Raw genomic sequence first — 21,005 nt, forward strand, 5'->3', positions numbered from 1 at the left:
GACAGTGACTGACAAGCGGCACTGGTTCCGCCTCATTAAAACAAACGCGCAAATAGCAATTAATCGCGCCCGTCAAAATCATTGCATTCATTTTAATTATCGCAGCAATTAATCGATTTATTGCTTATCGCGGCAGGCCTAACCAGAGCTGTGTGACATCACTAACCATGACGATTCAACTGCATCGATTTGAAAATGTTAGAATCGATTAGAATGATTTAGAATTTTTTTGTGTATTGTTTTTATTGACCTATAGTCCATTCATGCTGAGTGAATCAGTTCCCCCAGCCACATTTGTGTATTCAACATTTCTTGGGGAATTAACTGATAGAAAATGTATCGAATCGTGGTCAAATGAAGAGATTTCATGATGCATTGAATCGTTGCCTGAAGAATCGTAATCGACTCGAATCGTTGTGAGGTCGAATCGTTACACCTCTACTAACCATCTGTACTACTGTTCACCAGAGCTGTGTGACATCACTAACCATCTGTACTACTGTTCACCAGAGCTGTGTGACATCACTAACCATCTGTACTACTGTTCACCAGAGCTGTGTGACATCACTAACCATCTGTACTACTGTTCACCAGAGCTGTGTGACATCACTAACCCATCTATACTACTGTGTGACATCACTAACCATCTATACTACTGTGTGACATCACTAACCCATCTATACTACTGTGTGACATCACTAACCATCTATACTACTGTGTGACATCACTAACCCATCTATACTACTGTGTGACATCACTAACCATCTATACTACTGTGTGACATCACTAACCATCTATACTACTGTGTGACATCACTAACCATCTATACTGCTGTTCACCAGAGCTGTGACATCACTAACCATCTATACTACTGTGTGACATCACTAACCATCTATACTGCTGTTCACCAGATCTGTGACATCACTAACCATCTATACTACTGTGTGACATCACTAACCATCTATACTACTGTGTGACATCACTAACCATCTATACTACTGTGTGACATCACTAACCATCTATACTGCTGTTCACCAGAGCTGTGACATCACTAACTCATCTATACTACTGTGTGACATCACTAACCCATCTATACTACTGTGTGACATCACTAACCCATCTATACTACTGTGTGACATCACTAACCCATCTATACTACTGTGTGACATCACTAACCCATCTATACTACTGTGTGACATCACTAACCCATCTATACTACTGTGACATCACTAACCATCTATACTACTGTGTGACATCACTAACCATCTATACTACTGTGTGACATCACTAACCATCTATACTGCTGTTCACCAGAGCTGTGACATCACTAACCATCTATACTACTGTGTGACATCACTAACCATCTATACTACTGTGTGACATCACTAACCATCTATACTACTGTGTGACATCACTAACCATCTATACTGCTGTTCACCAGAGCTGTGACATCACTAACCATCTATACTACTGTGTGACATCACTAACCATCTATACTGCTGTTCACCAGATCTGTGACATCACTAACCATCTATACTACTGTGTGACATCACTAACCATCTATACTACTGTGTGACATCACTAACCATCTATACTACTGTGTGACATCACTAACCATCTATACTGCTGTTCACCAGAGCTGTGACATCACTAACTCATCTATACTACTGTGTGACATCACTAACCCATCTATACTACTGTGTGACATCACTAACCCATCTATACTACTGTGTGACATCACTAACCCATCTATACTACTGTGACATCACTAACCCATCTATACTACTGTGTGACATCACTAACCCATCTATACTACTGTGACATCACTAACCATCTATACTACTGTGTGACATCACTAACCATCTATACTACTGTGTGACATCACTAACCATCTATACTGCTGTTCACCAGAGCTGTGACATCACTAACCATCTATACTACTGTGTGACATCACTAACCCATCTATACTACTGTGTGACATCACTAACCATCTATACTGCTGTTCACCAGAGCTGTGACATCACTAACCATCTATACTACTGTGTGACATCACTAACCCATCTATACTACTGTGTGACATCACTAACCATCTATACTGCTGTTCACCAGAGCTGTGACATCACTAACTCATCTATACTACTGTGTGACATCACTAACCATCTATACTACTGTGTGACATCACTAACCATCTATACTACTGTGTGACATCACTAACCATCTATACTGCTGTTCACCAGATCTGTGTGAAGTTCTGGAGACAGAGGAAGCGGGAACAGAGGCCCAGGTGTCGGGTCCGGTCCAGTACCAGTGTCTGGACTGCCTAGCTCTGTTTGACTCCCCTGACGTCTGGCTGGAGCACCGGCAGACCCACAGCAGGAGCAGCACGCACAGCAACAACGAGACCGTGGTGAGACAGGGGAGACTGGGGAAGCAGACCGTGTGGTGAGACAGTGGAGAGACTGGGGAAGCAGACCGTGTGGTGAGACAGTGGAGAGACTGGGGAAGCAGACCGTGTGGTGAGACAGGGGAGAGACTGGGGAAGCAGACCGTGTGGTGAGACAGGGGAGAGACTGGGGAAGCAGACCGTGTGGTGAGACAGACTGGGGAAGCAGACCGTGTGGTGAGACAGTGGAGAGACTGGGGAAGCAGACCGTGTGGTGAGACAGGGGAGACTGGGGAAGCAGACCGTGTGGTGAGACAGTGGAGAGACTGGGGAAGCAGACCGTGTGGTGAGACAGGGGAGAGACTGGGGAAGCAGACCGTGTGGTGAGACAGGGGAGAGACTGGGGAAGCAGACCGTGTGGTGAGACAGGGGAGAGACTGGGGAAGCAGACCGTGTGGTGAGACAGGGGAGAGACTGGGGAAGCAGACCGTGTGGTGAGACAGTGGAGAGACTGGGGAAGCAGACCGTGTGGTGAGACAGGGGAGAGACTGGGGAAGCAGACCGTGTGGTGAGACAGGGGAGAGACTGGGGAAGCAGACCGTGTGGTGAGACAGTGGAGAGACTGGGGAAGCAGACCGTGTGGTGAGACAGTGGAGAGACTGGGGAAGCAGACCGTGTGGTGAGACAGTGGAGAGACTGGGGAAGCAGACCGTGTGGTGAGACAGTGGAGAGACTGGGGAAGCAGACCGTGGAGAGACTGGGGAAGCAGACCGTGTGGTGAGACAGTGGAGAGACTGGGGAAGCAGACCGTGTGGTGAGACAGGGGAGACTGGGGAAGCAGACCGTGTGGTGAGACAGGGGAGACTGGGGAAGCAGACCGTGTGGTGAGACAGGGGAGACTGGGGAAGCAGACCGTGTGGTGAGACAGTGGAGAGACTGGGGAAGCAGACCGTGTGGTGAGACAGTGGAGAGACTGGGGAAGCAGACCGTGTGGTGAGACCGTGGAGAGACTGGGGAAGCAGACCGTGTGGTGAGACAGTGGAGAGACTGGGGAAGCAGACCGTGTGGTGAGACAGTGGAGAGACTGGGGAAGCAGACCGTGTGGTGAGACAGTGGAGAGACTGGGGAAGCATCCAGATTGGAAGGAGATCATGCTAACATGTTCTTCCTCCACTATCTAAAGAACCACAATACTGATGCAAGGGATTTTTGGATGGTCTGAAAAGACTCCCAGTTTGTGACACTGGTTCCCATTCTTTATAAGTATTATTATTAGTAGTAGTATTATTTAGCCCATGTATAGTTCTTAGTCCTATTCTCACTTTGTCTGATCCTGCCAAGGTCTACTTTTACTTCAGTTAGTGAATTACTACATTTCCCAGAATTACTTTGGGTAAGTCCAACTCACCCAGGTGTGGCATGAATCAAAACAACAGCATCTTGACTAAGCTGGCCAACTGCTAACTTAGTTCAACCACATCGATCACGGCTACTCTACAAAATGGAAATATAAAGCTATATTAATTGCATTGCATTATGGATGGTTGAGCCTACCTTCACTGGGAAATTGAGAAGTCTGCTTGTTTTATGTTCGATTTCGACCTGTATGATTGTTGAAGGCAGGTGTAACATGGTCAGTTTAGAAATAACCACTTACCGTACTTTTCGCACTATAAGCCGCACTGGACTATAAGCCGCAGGTGTTTTAATGTTTAATTACCATATGTAAGGGTTCGTGCACAGAGGGGATTGTCACAATACTGTCGGACAAATAACAAGAATTAACTCATTTACAAGTTGTATTAAGTTTAGCAAATAAGGGAACAGATAAATAACATTTCAATGCAGTAAAAAAAAGCAATATTTTCGGGGTCCACATATAAGCCACACCATTATATAAGCCGCATGGTCGAAAAATGGGGGAAAAAGCCGCGGCTTATAGTCCGAAAAGTACGGTAGATAAAGTGCAGTTGATGCCAAAAACATAATTTATTGTTGAAAGTTTAAGTTAAAGTTTAGATTAGGCTGAAACATTTTCTGCTATCAAACTCCTCTGTAGCCGGGGGCACAATATTGTCATGTTGAGGATTGTCTCGTTTCTCTTGATCTTAACAGCTTGGAAGGGTTTTAGGGCGTTTTCCTTTCAATGTGACGTTGCTTGATTGAAAGCCTTTTTCAACCTTTTGACAACTAGATTGATGTACAAATTCCAGTGTTATTGTAAGTAAACTCCATTTCATTTGTCCCCTTGTGCAGGAGTACGTGCTGCAGGCCGATGGCACCATCACTCCACTGAACAATGTTCAGAACTACGTGTTGAGTGAACAGCAGGCTGGAGAGATCTTGGCACAGGTACTTGGTCTAGTAGTACACGCCTCACATCAGAAGCATGGCAGGCAGGAATAGGATAACGGGGCTTAAGAAGTTTCAGAGTTTTAAGGTTCCATTCTGTACCTGGCTCTGTTTTTATTGCAGGTCCTGGCCCAACAGCAACAGCAGCAGCAGCAACAGCAGCAACGGCGACAACAGCAGCAGCAACGACAGCAACGACAACAACAGCAACAGAAGCGGCGTCAGTCTGTTCCTAAGCCTGCTACACCCCCTCGCTCCTGCCTCCTGCCTCCAGTATCGCCCATCCCTGGCTCAGCCACGATGCATCTGCAGATCCTCACGGCCCAGGCACTGGCCGACGGATCCACCGCTCCCGGCTCGCGTCGGACCAAGTCGCTGCCCCCGCTGCTGCCCGCCCTGGCGCCGGGCTCCCAGGCCAAGCTGGGGGTCCTGGAGAACGGCGTCCACAGGCTGGAGCTGAGGCTGGCCCCGGCCGCCAGGGACGACGACCAGCCGCAGCCGAAGGAGATGGTGGTCATCCACCCTTACGAGTGCTCCGAGTGCTCCCTCCTCTTCCAGACGCCAGAGGACTTCCTGCAGCACCAGGGAGAACACTTCCTGTGTCAAGACAAGGAGAGCGGGGAGGCGGGGGTCATGAGCGGCTACGAGGAGGAGGGTGCGAAGGAGGATCCCGTGGAGAAGATGGAGGAGATCCGGCTGAGGGTTGTGGAGAAGAAGACGTCCGTTTGGACCAAGCCCCAGCAGTGTGAGCTGTGCAACCGCACCTTCACCTCCGTCAACCGCCTGGCGGCGCACAAGCGTGTGCACGAGCAGGGCACGCACGAGTGCCCCGAGTGTGACAAGGTGTTCAAGAAGGCCTCGTCGCTGCAGACGCACATGCGCACGCACACCGGAGAGGCCAGGTACCTGTGTGTGGACTGTGGCCATGGCTTCACCACCGAGATGACCCTCATCATGCACAGGTGAGAGGCCGCCCCTGAACTCATTCTCATTTCTCGTGTTTCAAATCCAAGCGTTGAGTGCCAGAAAACGAGATATCTCGTTTTTAGATCCTTTTTTCTTTTTTCCAATTTTCCCATTCTAAACACTCGCCGCACGGACCTGCCTGTGTCTCCCTGGCACCGCTGCCTACGTTATAATTGCAATGACGATTAAATGAAGCAGTACACGGCCACCTGTCGCCGATTTGCTCGCCTGAAACCTATTGTTTCCCGTATTATAGCCAGGCCCAATGTGACACCACATGTAATGGCGATCGCGATGGAACTACTGGGATTATTAGTTTTGGAGTACCGGTACCTTCTGACAAAGGTAAGGTCTATTTTACCGAACCTAAAACATGCTATTGGTAACGATCTGATGACTTTGTGAAGAAACATCTATGGTGTATACCTTTTGATTTGGAAATTATATAGGTTTCAGGCGAGCAACCCGAACGATTTGCGCATAATGCACATAATACAGGGGAGTTGCTCCTTCAGTGTTGGACTGGAGCACCATTTTATTCTCCAGTGAATGATTATTTTCATATAAGAGCCAGAGATCAGTCGCGAGGGGGGCTCAGTGTTTCGGGTGACACAACCGTCACTGACTACAGGTATTTTATTTGTGACTGTCGTAATGCTGCTTCAAATGTTCAGCTAGAGTTGCTACAATGGACTGTCGCTATCTATAGCTAGCTGTTCCCTGTAGGTAGAGTTACCGCATTACCGCGGTATCGCTGTTACATCACGCCCACCGCAGAGTTAGGCTGAATACCGCATCACCGCTGTTTTTTATAATAATAATAAAGTACCCTGCTCTCGTTGGGCTTGCGGCTCTGCAGATATACCCTACTCCTCTGTCGAGGTTCCAAGCGACCCTATTGGGTACCAGAAAAGTCACATGAAACACTGCAGACCACTGATTGGTCAGAAGAGAGACGAGTCACACGTTGGAGCGTCTGGGAGGCTTATTGCTTATTGCCAGCGGAAGAGTGCGCCCGAGTGCTTCCGCGTTTTCCCTGATTGGCTGCGACACGCCCCGCGGCAGGCGCGGCAGCCGCAGAGCGGAGCGGCAGAGCTTGCGGCAGAGCTTGCGGCATTATGTAGCCGTAATCACTGATGATTTTCATTCGAAGCTTAGCTCACCTGGCAGCGCTGCGGTTCTGCGGTCTGTTGGTGACAAGTTCGAATCCCTTCATTTTTTTTTTTTTTTTTTTAACGTGTATTCTTTCGCCGGTTAAGGTTAGGCATGGTTAAGGTTAAGGTTAGGCATTGTTTCGGAGTTGGTTAAGGTTAGAAGGGTTAAGTTTAGGCGCTGTTAAGGAGCTGGTTAAGGTTAGAGTTTGTCTTAGAGAATGGCAATAGACAGCCTATTTCCGCACTGCCGCTCTCTCGCGCTGCCGCGGTCACATGGTCACATGGTCACATTCTTGCACTCTTCCGCTGGCAATAAGCTACACGTGTCCTGCAGTGTGTTACCACCAATCGGCAAGCGCGTATTAGGTTTTTACTTCCTGAATGTCAGCCATTGATCAGAGCTCACAACACGGCTAATACGTTAGCTCCCGCTGGAGTGGATTACCGTCGCTCCTCAGGAGTACTAAACGAGGCATAATGATTTTACTGCAACAAATGTTATAATAAAAGCCCTTCGTTCTATACACTTGTCTGATTGAAAACTTTATTAACAGACCGCAGAATGGGCACAACTCGGCACGCTCTGAGCAAAGAAAGGAACTGAGATATGAATTGAGTAACGCTTGCCTTGCTATGGTCCGGTAAATACGCTGATGTTATTGAACGTGTAACTATATAACGTTAATGCCACAAAACGAATGCCTTTGTAATCATAAGTAGTAACATTATAATAATATTATAATAAGAAGAAAGGGTCGGGGGGGGGGGGTAACCGCCGGGCGCTACCACCCCTGCCCGCGACACAGAGTGAACGGCGCATGACCAGAGGGGAGACTTCGAATCCGTGTTTCACTTTCAATAACTAATGCGTGCTTGCCGAATCCCAAACAATATTCATGCTGCAAAGTCATCCTCTAAAGATAGACATTTAGACTAGAGGCAGGCTATATGCTATAAAGAGTAGACTACAAAAAAAAATAAAAATACATTCAAACTTTAAAAAAATTAATTTGTGTGTGTGCGGTAATAACCGCAGCGGTAGGAAATATTTCGCAAATTTGTGCGGTAAGGAAAACATCAATACCGCGGCAGCTCTACCTGTAGGATGACATTTGAACAGGAACCCCGCAGGTCTAGGCCGTGGTTGGTGCTTGTTGCACAAGCGGCATGTTCGTTTAGAGTAAACGTATGGATTGGGATGGGAGTCATTTTATTTATTTGAACCGGAATGGGGATCAGGCGAGAGCCAGTGTTAGTCATTGGATTATGACCAGATGTGAGAATGACTCAAGGAGCCGGGAGGGAAGAAGATTTCTCTCTCCCCTTATTTAGCTTTTTTAAATAATCAGTTGTGGACGGCTTAAAGGTGCTATAAGTGGTGTTCTTTTGTTAAGATAAGTGTTAAATAGCTCTACAATAGCTCTACATTCCAACAGCCATCACTGAAATACATTTTCTGGTATCCCTTCCCACTTTATCCAATCAGGAGAGAGAACCCTAGATATATATATATTTTTTTCCCCCTCCTTTTTCCTCCGATTTTCTCCCATCCCAATGTTAGTCGTTATGCCAATTCCCAATCCCCTTCCTGGTCACTTACAGCGACTTTTAATTTTGGCACCTCGACTGAGGATAACCTTTTTTTCTTTCTTTCTTTCTTTTTTAGACGACATAAAGGTGCCGGTAGCTTTGGCCATTCAGGGAGGGTCGCAACATTGAAGGCATGCCTATAATAGAAAGATGAGCAATACCAGTGCTGTATGTCAAAATATACTATAAAAGACATGACAACATGACTGCATCTTTGTCGTAATGATTTACCCCCAGCATTCGCAACAATGCAACCAAGTCAAATATGAACTCACAGTTCCCAAAAAAAGGGTTGCATATGCGACCATTTTGCTCACAATCTAGAGCGCCGCCAAGACTGGCAGTGAGCATTTAACCATCTGTAGTGTGGTAGTGAAAGGTTAACCATCTGTAGTGTGGTAGTGAAAGGGTTAAAGTAGGGCTGGGCGATTAATCGATATTTTATCGATAAATTCAAATGAATGATTTAGGACGATTTTGAAAATCTTTAATTGATTTGCCAAAAAAGATATATATATATTTTTTTTTATGGTCCGCTTTTATTTGACAGTGATGTTTGGTGACATTTAGATTTGCACTTTATTAATCCCAATAGGGAAATTCATTCTTGTTTGATGATCAAGAGGCACCTTTTATTTGTTTTAAGTGAAGTTTGGTGAAAAAGCAAGTTATTGCACTATTAATCCCAATAGGGACATTCATTTTTGTTTGATCAAGAGTAACCTTTTATATATATATATATATTATTATTATTATTTTTTTTTTTAAAGTGAAGATTGGTGAAAGTTAGGTTTACACTTCAATCCCAATAGGGAAATTCATCTTGGTTTTGATTTATTTGTCAAATAAAAACAAAGGTTATTTGAATGATTTCCTTGGCGCTTCTAGTTTTCAAGATAAAAAAAGATTAAAATCGGATTTAAAAATAAATAAATCTGAGATTTTATTTTTAGGCCATATCACCCAGCCCTAGGTTAAAGTGCAATATTATTGTCTCAAATCACTGCACATGTGGCGCAGCCAGGCAAAGTGAACCACTCTTTTCCTTTTTACTTTTTTCATTGTGTCCCTTTCCCTCTGTCTTGCAGGAAGTCCCACATTGCAGACCCCCTACACAAGTGTCAATTCTGCAGCAAAACATTCACCAACATGACGAAGTACCTGTACCACCGCCGGACCCACATCCCTCGCGACACATCTGGTACAACCACCCCTGTCCCCATGGTAACGGAATAACCCTTGGCCTTTCCAGCTGATCTCCTAGTCCTTAGTTATAGTACATCAAATACACAGGCGTCAAACAAAATCAAATCACAAATACCACAAGAACACACAAGGGGATGAACAAGCAATAATACATGATCTTATGATCAACATAGTTCACCCTGGCTGGAAACTAGCTTGGTGGTCTGATGCCAAAACCAGTGTGGCTTCCTTATGCCCTGGTTTGTTTTGAGATGTGCCTGTTGTCCTCCTTCAGATCTCAGCCCCAGTGAGGGCATCTGCGTCTGCTCTGGCCATCCTGCAGAGGGCCAGGGAGAGGAGGGAGGCAGGTGAGAGCAGTCAGGAGGAGGCCATCATTACCCTGCTGGTCCCCGTCACAGAGGAGACGCAGGGACTGAGGGAGGAGACGGCCACCAGCTCGGAGAGCAGAGTGGAGGGAAGTGAAGAAGAAGAAGAAGAGGAGCAACAGAGAGAGAAGAGCAGCATGGAGATAGACGCCCTGTCAGCCAGTGTAGAGCAGGCCTCTGAGACTGGCCTGGAGGCAGCCTCTACTCCCCTGCATGGTGGCGGGGCGGAGGGCCCCTCTCGCTCCTCTGACCCGCTGGAGGCAGCGTCAGCCGGGCCGTCTGGCAAGGGGTCGTTCCCCTGCCACTCCTGCACCAAGACCTTCCCCTCTCAACTCCAGCTGGTCTGCCATCGACACAAAGCCCACGTCACGGAGTTCCGCTGGGTGTGTAGCGTCTGCGGCAAGTCCTTCAGGAAGCAGATCCACCTCCGCAATCACCTGCGCACGCACACCGGCGAGCGGCCCTTCCAGTGCTCTGACTGCGGGAAGACCTTCTCGTCCCTCGCCAACCTGTCGCGCCACAACCTCATCCACTCGGGCAGGCGCCCCTACAGCTGTGACGTCTGCCACCGGACCTTCTCGCAGTCCTCCAACCTCCGGCAGCACAGCCTGCTCCATTCCAAAGCCTCCAACGAGCCCTGCCCCGACTGTCCAGCCACCTTCAGATGGCCGGCCAGGCTGGCGGCACACCGCTTCACCCAGCACCCGGGGGCCCCGGCCCCCTTCCCGTGCCCCCACTGTGAGGCCGGCTTCCTGGTCAGGAGGCAGAGAGACGGCCACTGTCTGGAGCAGCACCCCACACAGAGAGACCACCACTGTCTGGAGCAGCACCCCACAGGAGGGGAGGTGGCCAAGCAGCCTGCTTCAGAACCCTCCACCTCGGCCATGGGGGGGGGGGAGGAGACGGGGGCCTGGTCTGCTCTTTACAGAGGGGGGCTAGGTTGCTCCATCTGTGGGAAGAAGCTCAACTCTGCCGCTAACCTTCGACTCCACCAGCTGAGCCATTCGAGTTTGGGCCCTGGGCGACCGCGGGGTACCTCGGGCAAGCGGCCCAAAGCCCACCAGTGCAGCATCTGTGGCAAGCTGTTTGTCTCCTCCTCGGGGGTGGTCCTGCACCAGAGAGTCCACACCGGTGAGCGGCCCTTCCCCTGCCAGGTGTGTGGCAAGCGCTTCCGCCAAAGTACACACCTTCGCGAGCACCTTCGCACACACTCGGGCGAGCGTCCGTTTGGCTGCGATGTGTGTGGCAAGGGATTCATCCAGAGCATGCACCTGGCTGAGCACCGTCGCACGCACACAGGCGAACGGCCGCACGCATGTCTACAGTGTGGCAAGGCCTTTAAGACCTTCTCTAACCTGCGGAACCACAAGAAGACCCATGCCCGGCAACAGAGGCTGGACGAGGAGGCTGCAGCACAGGCTGCCATGGAGACCAGCACTGCTGTGGCACTAGTGGAGGCCTCCGCTGTGCAGCTGGCCAATCGGCAGCCTCAGCTCATCCACATCCAAGGCTCAGACCTGCAGCAGGTCAGACTGGCTTTTAAGTCACTGCCCCATCTCTGCTGTGTTCTTATTGTCATTGCTGTTTTTTTTGTATTATGCAACATATTTTATATCTTTGCTCCTCAAGGCCTTTTTGAATGTTGCAGTGTTGCTAAATGAGCACCTGTTGTGTGCAGACAACAACCCCAAATGCCCCCTCCCCCCCTTAAGGAAATGGACATGCAATTAAGCCTACTATTACCCACAAAGGAGAATTCATTAAAACCATTCAAATGCATTAAAAGTCCTTGAAGTCCGTGAAGGACTAGGCTCAACCCATGGCAGTATGTGTGGCTCAGTTTGTGCCCACGTCGTTCATTAACACCACTTCTCTACCTTCCTCCTAGGCCCAGGGCACCCCCACCATCATGTGCAATGAGTTTGGGGAGACCATAGCCATCATAGAGACCAGTGAGGGAGGGGTGCTGCCCCTGGAGCAGGCCCTGGAGATCTACCACACAGCCCTAGAGAACGGCTTGGCCCTAGAGAACACCATTACTGTGGACGGACTACAGCTCCTCTGAGGACCAAGAGAATTGGAAAACGAGAATTATCAGTGAATTTTGACACTGTCGATACCGAGTGAAGGAGACGTGTGCCTCGTGGATTACTTAGGGCAGAGAATATAGATTCACCTCACGAGTATCCTTAAGGACTTTGGGTTATAGGTTATATATTGACCTTACCTAACATTCAACTGTTTTCCTTGTCATCTGTTGTTCACAAATGCACTCACTTTCTCCACAAGTGTGCACGAGAATAAGTGTTCAGTAGTGGATTTTGAAGTCTAGTTTGTCCATTAACCATATTCACACACAGTGACCATTTTGCTGTTATGTAACACTCGGGTTGGGTTCCTTTCCACCCTGTTCACACCTTGTGTGGGAAAGTGGAAAGAACTCAACCTGAGCGTAACATAAGAGAAAAATGGCCACTGTGTGAATATGGTTAATGGGGAGAAATGCAAAGAACTTGAATTACATGATGCTAAGATAATGACATTTAAATGTATTTAAGAGGAAGAAACAGACCAAATGTGTAACTTCTCATAGACAAAGTTATGAAAAGTAAATATTGAAAGCCATACATTCTAAAGACAAAAAAAGCATGGCTGATGTGAGAAGCGTGGGCCATTAACTGTTGCCTCAGACGAAGGCTGTTTGAGGTCTGTATGATTTGACCACGTTTGTCAAACGTGTTTGAATCTTGGTATGTACAGTTTTATTTTTGTTGAAATGCTTGATTCTGCTGTTGATGCATCATTTGGTGTTGTAAATAGATCAATAAATGATGTTTTCCAAGTGAATGGATCAAAACAATAAATGATGTTTTCCAAGATTTTGTATTGGGGTTATTGTGTCAAAGCATGCTAGTATAACACTAGTGCTATAAGAACCAGATGTGTCTCTTGAACATAAACAGTATTCGGCCAATTTACAATACAGCATTATAACTCATCTCTTTTCTGTTTCGTGTCTTATTTCCCTCAAACAATATAAAACGATCTTACACTAGTAACCAGCCACCCAAAGCATTTAATACATAGTAGCTACAGCCACACAACAGTGATGGGAGATGAGCCTGTATAAGACAAAAACACAATATACTAATTACTAATACATAACATTGTTTTCTTAACACATTAATGGTATCAGTTTTGCCACATCTTACCGCGCATGCAGTGTTGCAGAAAAAACAAGAACAAAACTGTTTTTAATTGAACACCTAATTTTATTTGTATACTGAAAGATAGATACAAACTTAAATTATTCATATAAATTCCTCTCTTGCATACTGTATCAGCAAAACAAGTAGTATAACACAAACGTTAATATCCATATTACTTTAGCCCCCCCCCCCCTTTCATATTTTTCCCTTCGGTAATGGGTCTTGAAGTCAACTTCTGTTCGATGACACTTTTTTTTTTTGCGTTATCAATAATATAACGAGTCTTGCGACTCTACAGTAATTATGTACAACACAACCAAGTCTTGCACAAAGACGCAACCAATATTATATCCTAGCAACTCTTTGATTAATACCCTCCCCTCACCTCCTCCCCCGGGTTTCTCTCCACCCACCAAACGAGGTCTGGAGAGAACAATAAAGTGACAAAGGGAGGAGGGTAGGAAAGGTGGAGGAAGGAGAAATACAAGTGTTGAGGTTATATAATCAAACTGGGGAGTGAGAGAGGGATGGTACAGGGTCTAAAAACATACTGCTTATTACTGTTGAATCAATAAAAGGGTCCCCTTCAGCTTTTTCCTCTTTCAAATTAATTTGAAAAAAAAATAAACGTGCATGCGAGTCCTTGCTGAGCTGAGGGTTTTTACCAGAGGGAAGACTACAGCGGAGGAGGAGGGGACGGGTGTGAAGACTCATCCCACGCACAAACTCATCCGTTCCCTGCCTCAGAGATCATAAAAAAAAAAATAATAACTCATGAGAAAAGACGGCGGTCGGCAGAGATAAGCGGCGAGGAACATGGACAGCGGTAAAGAGAGGAGTAGTAATAGTCATAGTAGGAATAATACGATAAAGGAACTGGAGAATAATGCGAATGTCAATTAAAAAATCAAGTTCTCTTAATTTTTTTTTATATATAATAAAACTGCTTGGCAACAGAGGATTAAGGCCTAGTCAGGCTGTCCTCTGCTCTCATAACTCAAGCCCCCCCCCCCCTACAAAAAATGTATCTAAAAACTAGGCGAGTAATACAATTCAGTCCAATTAAGAGACAGGGATGTGCCCACCGACTCTCTGTCCCACCTCCTTCCTTCATGGTTAGCAAATGAGAGGCACAGGAATGTTGGTTTCCCGCCATACTGGCATCTGCTCAGGTCAATCATGGGAAGGGAGGACTTGGCCAGACCGATATTTGCAGGAATGATGGCACTGCCAAAAGGATCATTTAAGTCTCAGTCGCTCATTCAGTCAGTCAGTCAGTCCTAACAGACCTCTCCAGAAAGGTCATACGGTTGAGCACTAAAATGGAGAAAAGGAACCAATAAAAGGATCTTTCTGATCCGTCTCCATAGCAACAGGCTCTCCCTCCAATCAAAAGGGTCTCCAGCCAGTGAGGGCCCAGCCCCCTGACGTCCAGCAGGAGCAAACAATCTAATGAAAAACAAAAAAGAGTGAACAGCCTGTTCCTCTCAAACAGAAAGCTACTGCTTTTATTCCTAAAACCCTATTAAAAAAAAGATAAAAGGTTCATATGAGAGCTCCGTGTTCCACGCTCTCACGTGTTCTGTTGAGTCTCCCTGCTTCAAGGCAAATGAATAGCAGGTGAATAGAATGCTCCATAGTGGAAGCCTTACACAAGGTTAATAATACTAAGAGAGTGCTAATTCAAGTGTGGGGATAAGAGTCTGCAGGGAGGGCAGGTGTGTGTGTGTGGTATGGTGGGCAGGTGTGTGTGTGTGGTGTGGTGGGGAGGTGTGTGTGTGTGGTATGGTGGGCAGGTGTGTGTGTGTGGTACGGTGTTTGTTATGTAAGTGTGGGGATAAGAGTCTGCAGGGAGGGGAGGTGTGTGTGTGTGGTATGGTGTTTGTTAAGAGTCTGCAGGGAGGGGAGGTGTGTGTGTGTGGTACGGTGGGGAGGTGTGTGTGTGTGGTACGGTGTTTGTTATGGTGTGTGGTACGGTGGGGAGGTGTGTGTGTGTGGTACGGTGTTTGTTATGTAAGTGTGGGGATAAGAGTCTGCAGGGAGGGCAGGTGTGTGTGTGTGGTATGGTGTTTGTTAAGAGTCTGCAGGGAGGGGAGGTGTGTGTGTGTGGTATGGTGGGGAGGTGTGTGTGTGTGGTATGGTGGGGAGGTGTGTGTGTGTGTGGTACGGTGTTTGTTATGTAAGTGTGGGGATAAGAGTCTGCAGGGAGGGCAGGTGTGTGTGTGTGGTATGGTGTTTGTTAAGAGTCTGCAGGGAGGGGAGGTGTGTGTGTGTGGTGTGGTGGGTAGGTGTGTGTGTAGGTGTGTCTGTGTGTGTGTGGTGTGGTGGGTAGGTGTGTGTGTGTGGTGGTGTGTGTGTGGTACGGTGTTTGTTATGTAAGAACTTTTGTGCCACTGGCTTTTCACGTGTCCTTTTTTTTGGTATGTGCGTATTACTTTGTAAACCAAAAACATCAATGCCCCAACATTGCGTACACACTCATCCTTCATCCGTCTCACTCTCTGAAGTTAGCCGTTCGGACCAGAGGACAGAGGTACAGAGTGTGGCATTGAAATAAAATAAAATAAAACACATGAAGGCAGGGGGGGGGGGCAGCGGAGACATGCAACTTCGACAGTCGCTGATTGGTCCAACACCTCTGTCGGCGTCCCTCATCTGGAAGAGTCCTGTGAGTCGCGAGGCTCCTCCGGGCTGGGTTCACCGTCTCGCTCCGCCTCCTCGCCGGGCGGCTCCACGCCTCCTCCCCCGGACCCCCCCCCTTCCCCCGATTGGGAGCCGGAGGGCCCGGGGAGGCAGGAGATGGAGTCGGAGGCCTCGGAAGGGGCGGCCGTCTGCATGATCTTCTGGCGAACCTCCCTGATCTTCAGCTGCAGACAGACCTTGGTGGGGAAGATGTCCGAGTAGCGCGTCTGGAAGGCGGCGGTGGCCTGAGCTGGAGGAGGAAGCGCAGGAGAGGAGAGTCATGAGTCCCAGGACGGAGGAGACACGGTGAGAGCCTGGAGGGGTCACTCTCTACTGCATGCTGCCGACACATCCTTCTCTCTACCCACTCTACTGGTTCTCCACAATGGAATCATCACCTCAGTATAGGTATCAAACTATGGAACTCTTTGCAGAACGATGAAAAGAGTTCCACTAATATATTTCACTTCAAAAGGTTGTGCAAAGAAAAGATACATAGACAGTATAGCACAGTTTAGTATAGTATTGCAGTTTAGCGTGTCAGGATGACGTAGCATAGAGTTGTAGTGTAGGCCAGTATGAGTATAGTAATATAGTATATAGCAGCGTAACAGAATAATAATATATTAAAATATTGTATAATACTGTACCAATATGGTGTAGAATAAATAGTATGATTTAGTTATATTATAATAAAATAGAATGTAGAACTACATAAAATATGTAGTTTGACTGACAGACAAAATGGGTTTATATATGTTGATTTAATTTGGTTGTGTTGATGTTAATTTTTTTTTGCAAAATGGGTATATTCTGTTTGGTTTTACACAATATGTCTATCGGTGTGTTGTGTGTGTGTGTAGGGGCAGGTATATATACGATTTTTTCTTCTTCCTGTTCCTTTCGGCCATGGTATTTTTGGTGAATTATATGAATATGTACTGTTGGACTGTGGTAATTCCATGTACGAATAAATAAATGATGATGATGATGATGATGAATCATCACAAGAAATAACACGTTCCATCTTCAGGGCTGTGTGGGCTCATTTGTTCTCTATGTATGCATGTGGCAACCTGTGTTTATTCTGAATTCTCTATGTATGCATGTGGCAACCTGTGTTTATTCTGAATGTACATATTCTGATGACATGCGTCTGACCTGATGGGAAGAAGCCGTGCTCCTGGAACAGCTGCATGACCAGCGCCCTCCTCTGGTCCAGGGTGCGTCGCAGGGAGGAGTAGGGCACCTTTTCAAACTCCAGCTCACCCAGGATGTCCTCGCCCTCCGTGCCCGGCGGTGGGACACACAGATGGGGACCTGTGTGAATAGTGGCTTCATCAGTCGGGGTCGACCACGTGAGAGTTGTGAGTATCACTAAACAACGTGGACGAGCCGAGTGCCTTTTGTGTCGTTACCTGGCCGGTCGAAGGTGAAGATGTCCCCTTCACACTTGGCGGCGCTCTTGGGTGTGTTGGGCTCAGAGCTGCAGCTGGAGCGGCGCCTGCTCTTCCTCTTGGGAGAGACTGGATCCTCTGTGGACGAGTCCAGGTCTGGACAGAAACACAGGAGACGCACTCAACAAGCAATCCTAGCAGCAACTGTGGCAGTTCTGAGATTGCGATACGGGCAACGAGAACAGGCTTTGGGTGCGGTGCAGGGGCGGAGCTAGGGGGTGGCTACCTGGGCTCAAGCCCCGGATGTATTCTGAAAAGCCCTGAATCTATTTTAAAAAAAATTAAAGAAAATTAAAAAGAAATAAAAAAAATAATTTATTTTTTTACAATTCATCATTGTTACATGAAAATATGTTTGCACCAGATTTAGCAGAAGCTAATTTCCATCTGTGGTCTATCCAGCTGCTAACTGTATTTGAGTGAGTTAAGTCTTGGTGTCATGGTAGACTCAGACCTAAGCTTTAAATCACAATCAACAAGTTGACAAAAACATAATTCTTCCACCTTAGAAACATAGCTAAAGTACGGCCATTTATAAATCAAAAGGACGCTGAAAACCAGATCCATGCCTTTATCTCAAGCCAACTCGACTACTGTAATGCACTCCTTACCGGCCTCCCGAGAAAATACGATGATAACTATTTTATTGCAATGCACTATTGCATTATTTTATTCTATTTTACTAACTATTTTATTGCACTGCACTATTTTACTTTGTATCAGTGAATCATAGACGCCTGGCCATAAGAGCATTCGGAGCATCTACTCTCCCACTATTGAACTTGGGGGAGCAAAGGTATGATCTTGCTCCACCACTTTTTGATTATATGAAAAATATGATATATCCCCCCCCCCAATATATAAATCTAACCATAACTACGTTATGGTTAACTGAGTTTTATAGTGAAAAGAGCAGCTTTATTGGTCAAGATTGAAGGCTCTATATTGCAGGAAATTGCACGTACAGGTTCATTAAATTAAAAAAAACCACCCCGTGCCTGCACAAAAAAAAAAAAAAAAAAAAAAAAAAAAAAAAAAAAGGGGGCCCATCTGGGCTAAGCCCCGGATCTCCTACAATCCTAAATCCGCCCCTGGTGCGGTGCAGGGTGAAACTCTGAAATATCGCCAATACAAGATGAGTCATCAACGGCAAATCAAATGAAGACCAGCGTAAGGTCAAAGGGTTACACTAGCAGAGCAAAGACAGCGGGATATCTTTCTGTGCACAGAACAACAACCAGAGCCCGGTCTGAACACTCAGATCCCCACAGAACCAGAGCCCAGTCTGAACACTCAGATCCCCACAGAACCAGAGCCCGGTCTGAACACTCAGATCCCCACAGACAGAACCAGAGCCCGGTCTGAACACTCAGATCCCCACAGAACCAGAGCCCGGTCTGAACACTCAGATTCCCACAGAACCAGAGCCCAGTCTGAACACTCAGATCCCCACAGAACCAGAGCCCAGTCTGAACACTCAGATCCCCACAGACAGAACCAGAGCCCGGTCTGAACACTCAGATCCCCACAGAACCAGAGCCCGGTCTGAACACTCAGATCCCCACAGAACCAGAGCCCAGTCTGAACACTCAGATCCCCACAGACAGAACCAGAGCCCAGTCTGAACACTCAGATCCCCACAGACAGAACCAGAGCCCAGTCTGAACACTCAGATCCCCACAGACAGAACCAGAGCCCGGTCTGAACACTCAGATCCCCACAGAACCAGAGCCCAGTCTGAACACTCAGATCCCCACAGACAGAACCAGAGCCCGGTCTGAACACTCAGATCCCCACAGACAGAACCAGAGCCCAGTCTGAACACTCAGATCCCCACAGACAGAACCAGAGCCCAGTCTGAACACTCAGATCCCCACAGACAGAACCAGAGCCCAGTCTGAACACTCAGATCCCCACAGACAGAACCAGAGCCCAGTCTGAACACTCAGATCCCCACAGACAGAACCAGAGCCCAGTCTGAACACTCAGATCCCCACAGACAGAACCAGAGCCCAGTCTGAACACTCAGATCCCCACAGACAGAACCAGAGCCCAGTCTGAACACTCAGATCCCCACAGACAGAACCAGAGCCCAGTCTGAACACTCAGATCCCCACAGACAGAACCAGAGCCCAGTCTGAACACTCAGATCCCCACAGACAGAACCAGAGCCCAGTCTGAACACTCAGATCCCCACAGACAGAACCAGAGCCCAGTCTGAACACTCAGATCCCCACAGACAGAACCAGAGCCCAGTCTGAACACTCAGATCCCCACAGACAGAACCAGAGCCCAGTCTGAACACTCAGATCCCCACAGACAGAACCAGAGCCCAGTCTGAACACTCAGATCCCCACAGACAGAACCAGAGCCCAGTCTGAACACTCAGATCCCCACAGACAGAACCAGAGCCCAGTCTGAACACTCAGATCCCCACAGACAGAACCAGAGCCCGGTCTGAACACTCAGATCCCCACAGACAGAACCAGAGCCCAGTCTGAACACTCAGATCCCCACAGATCCATAAACCATGAGTGTAAGGTGCGACCCGGCGTGCATCGTGGCTGATGCCACCCCGAGCTACAGGAGCCTCCTGGCCCCGACTGACCCGTGGAGTTCTTCCTCTTGCGGCGGTAGCTGCCCAGGATGGCGCGGGGGGAGGTGGCCAGGCTCTGCAGGGTGGGCGACGGCAGCACCTCCTCTGGCCTGAACTCTGGCAACTCAGCAAAGCGCTCCTCGAAATACACTTCTGACAGCACCCTGTGAAATCAACACAGAGACATGTGTTGTGTAGGCACTTATATAAGCACACACACACACACACACACACACACACACACACACACACACACACACACACACACACACACACACACACACACACACACACACACACACACACACACACACACACACACACACACACACACACACACACACACACACACACACACACACACACACACACACACACACACACACACACACACACGAGAGAGACTCCTACAGATATTTACTCACTTGTCCACAGAGTCAAAGGTCTTCTTCAGTGGTGGGGGGCGTGCCTTCACCTTTTTGGCAGGGGGACCGTCTTTATCACTCTGGGGTGGGGGCAGGGTGGGCTCTGACGCTGAGGGGGGGGGCAGAGGAGAAGAGGGGAGGGACTCCTTCCATCCAGCCTGAATAAAAGAAAAGGATTGATTGATGTGTGCAGAGTTACAGAAGCCGACAGCCGGTTGCGGTAACATTAGTCAGGCATTTTTAACAGAAATTAATGTTTAAAATTATCTGTGTCAAAAGAATTACATGATTTCAGTCAGTGACCAATGCACCAACATGTTTAACACTGAGCTAAAGGACAGACGTTAATATGCACCAACATGTTTAACACTGAGCTAAAGGACAGACGTTAATGTGCACCAACATGTTTAACACTGAGCTAAAGGACAGACGTTAATATGCACCAACATGTTTAACACTGAGCTAAAGGACAGACGTTAATGCACCAACATGTTTAACACGGAGCTAAAGGACAGACGTTAATGCACCAACATGTTTAACACGGAGCTAAAGGACAGACGTTAATATGCACCAACATGTTTAACACTGAGCTAAAGGACAGACGTTAATATGCACCAACA

General features: G+C 47.5%; 2 protein-coding genes across 4 annotated transcripts in view; one reads left to right on the forward strand and one right to left on the reverse strand.

Annotated features, from left to right (window-relative positions):
* The window catches only part of znf526 (zinc finger protein 526), a 33,545-nt gene extending 20,650 nt beyond the window's left edge, over positions 1 to 12,895 (forward strand). Inside the window, exons 3-8 of the mRNA XM_084336850.1 lie at positions 2,238 to 2,407; positions 4,640 to 4,735; positions 4,859 to 5,697; positions 9,534 to 9,669; positions 9,926 to 11,542; positions 11,905 to 12,895. Coding sequence (XP_084192976.1) covers positions 2,238 to 2,407; positions 4,640 to 4,735; positions 4,859 to 5,697; positions 9,534 to 9,669; positions 9,926 to 11,542; positions 11,905 to 12,081 — 3,035 coding nt within the window. The 3' untranslated portion in view covers positions 12,082 to 12,895. The remainder of the gene's footprint in view (positions 1 to 2,237; positions 2,408 to 4,639; positions 4,736 to 4,858; positions 5,698 to 9,533; positions 9,670 to 9,925; positions 11,543 to 11,904) is intronic.
* Positions 12,896 to 15,859: 2,964 nt separating this feature from the next.
* The window catches only part of cicb (capicua transcriptional repressor b), a 54,984-nt gene continuing 49,838 nt past the window's right edge, over positions 15,860 to 21,005 (reverse strand). For all 3 annotated transcript variants that reach the window (XM_084336848.1, XM_084336849.1, XM_084336847.1), the window contains exons 16-20: positions 20,386 to 20,543; positions 19,973 to 20,124; positions 17,326 to 17,460; positions 17,069 to 17,227; positions 15,860 to 16,157 (exon numbers count right to left, since the gene is read on the reverse strand). In XM_084336848.1, the coding sequence (XP_084192974.1) occupies positions 15,877 to 16,157; positions 17,069 to 17,227; positions 17,326 to 17,460; positions 19,973 to 20,124; positions 20,386 to 20,543 (885 nt within the window). In that variant the 3' untranslated portion in view covers positions 15,860 to 15,876. The remainder of the gene's footprint in view (positions 16,158 to 17,068; positions 17,228 to 17,325; positions 17,461 to 19,972; positions 20,125 to 20,385; positions 20,544 to 21,005) is intronic.

Source organism: Notolepis coatsorum (genome assembly GCF_963971535.1).
Source record: "Notolepis coatsorum genome assembly, chromosome: 19".
NCBI lineage: Eukaryota > Metazoa > Chordata > Actinopteri > Aulopiformes > Paralepididae > Notolepis > Notolepis coatsorum.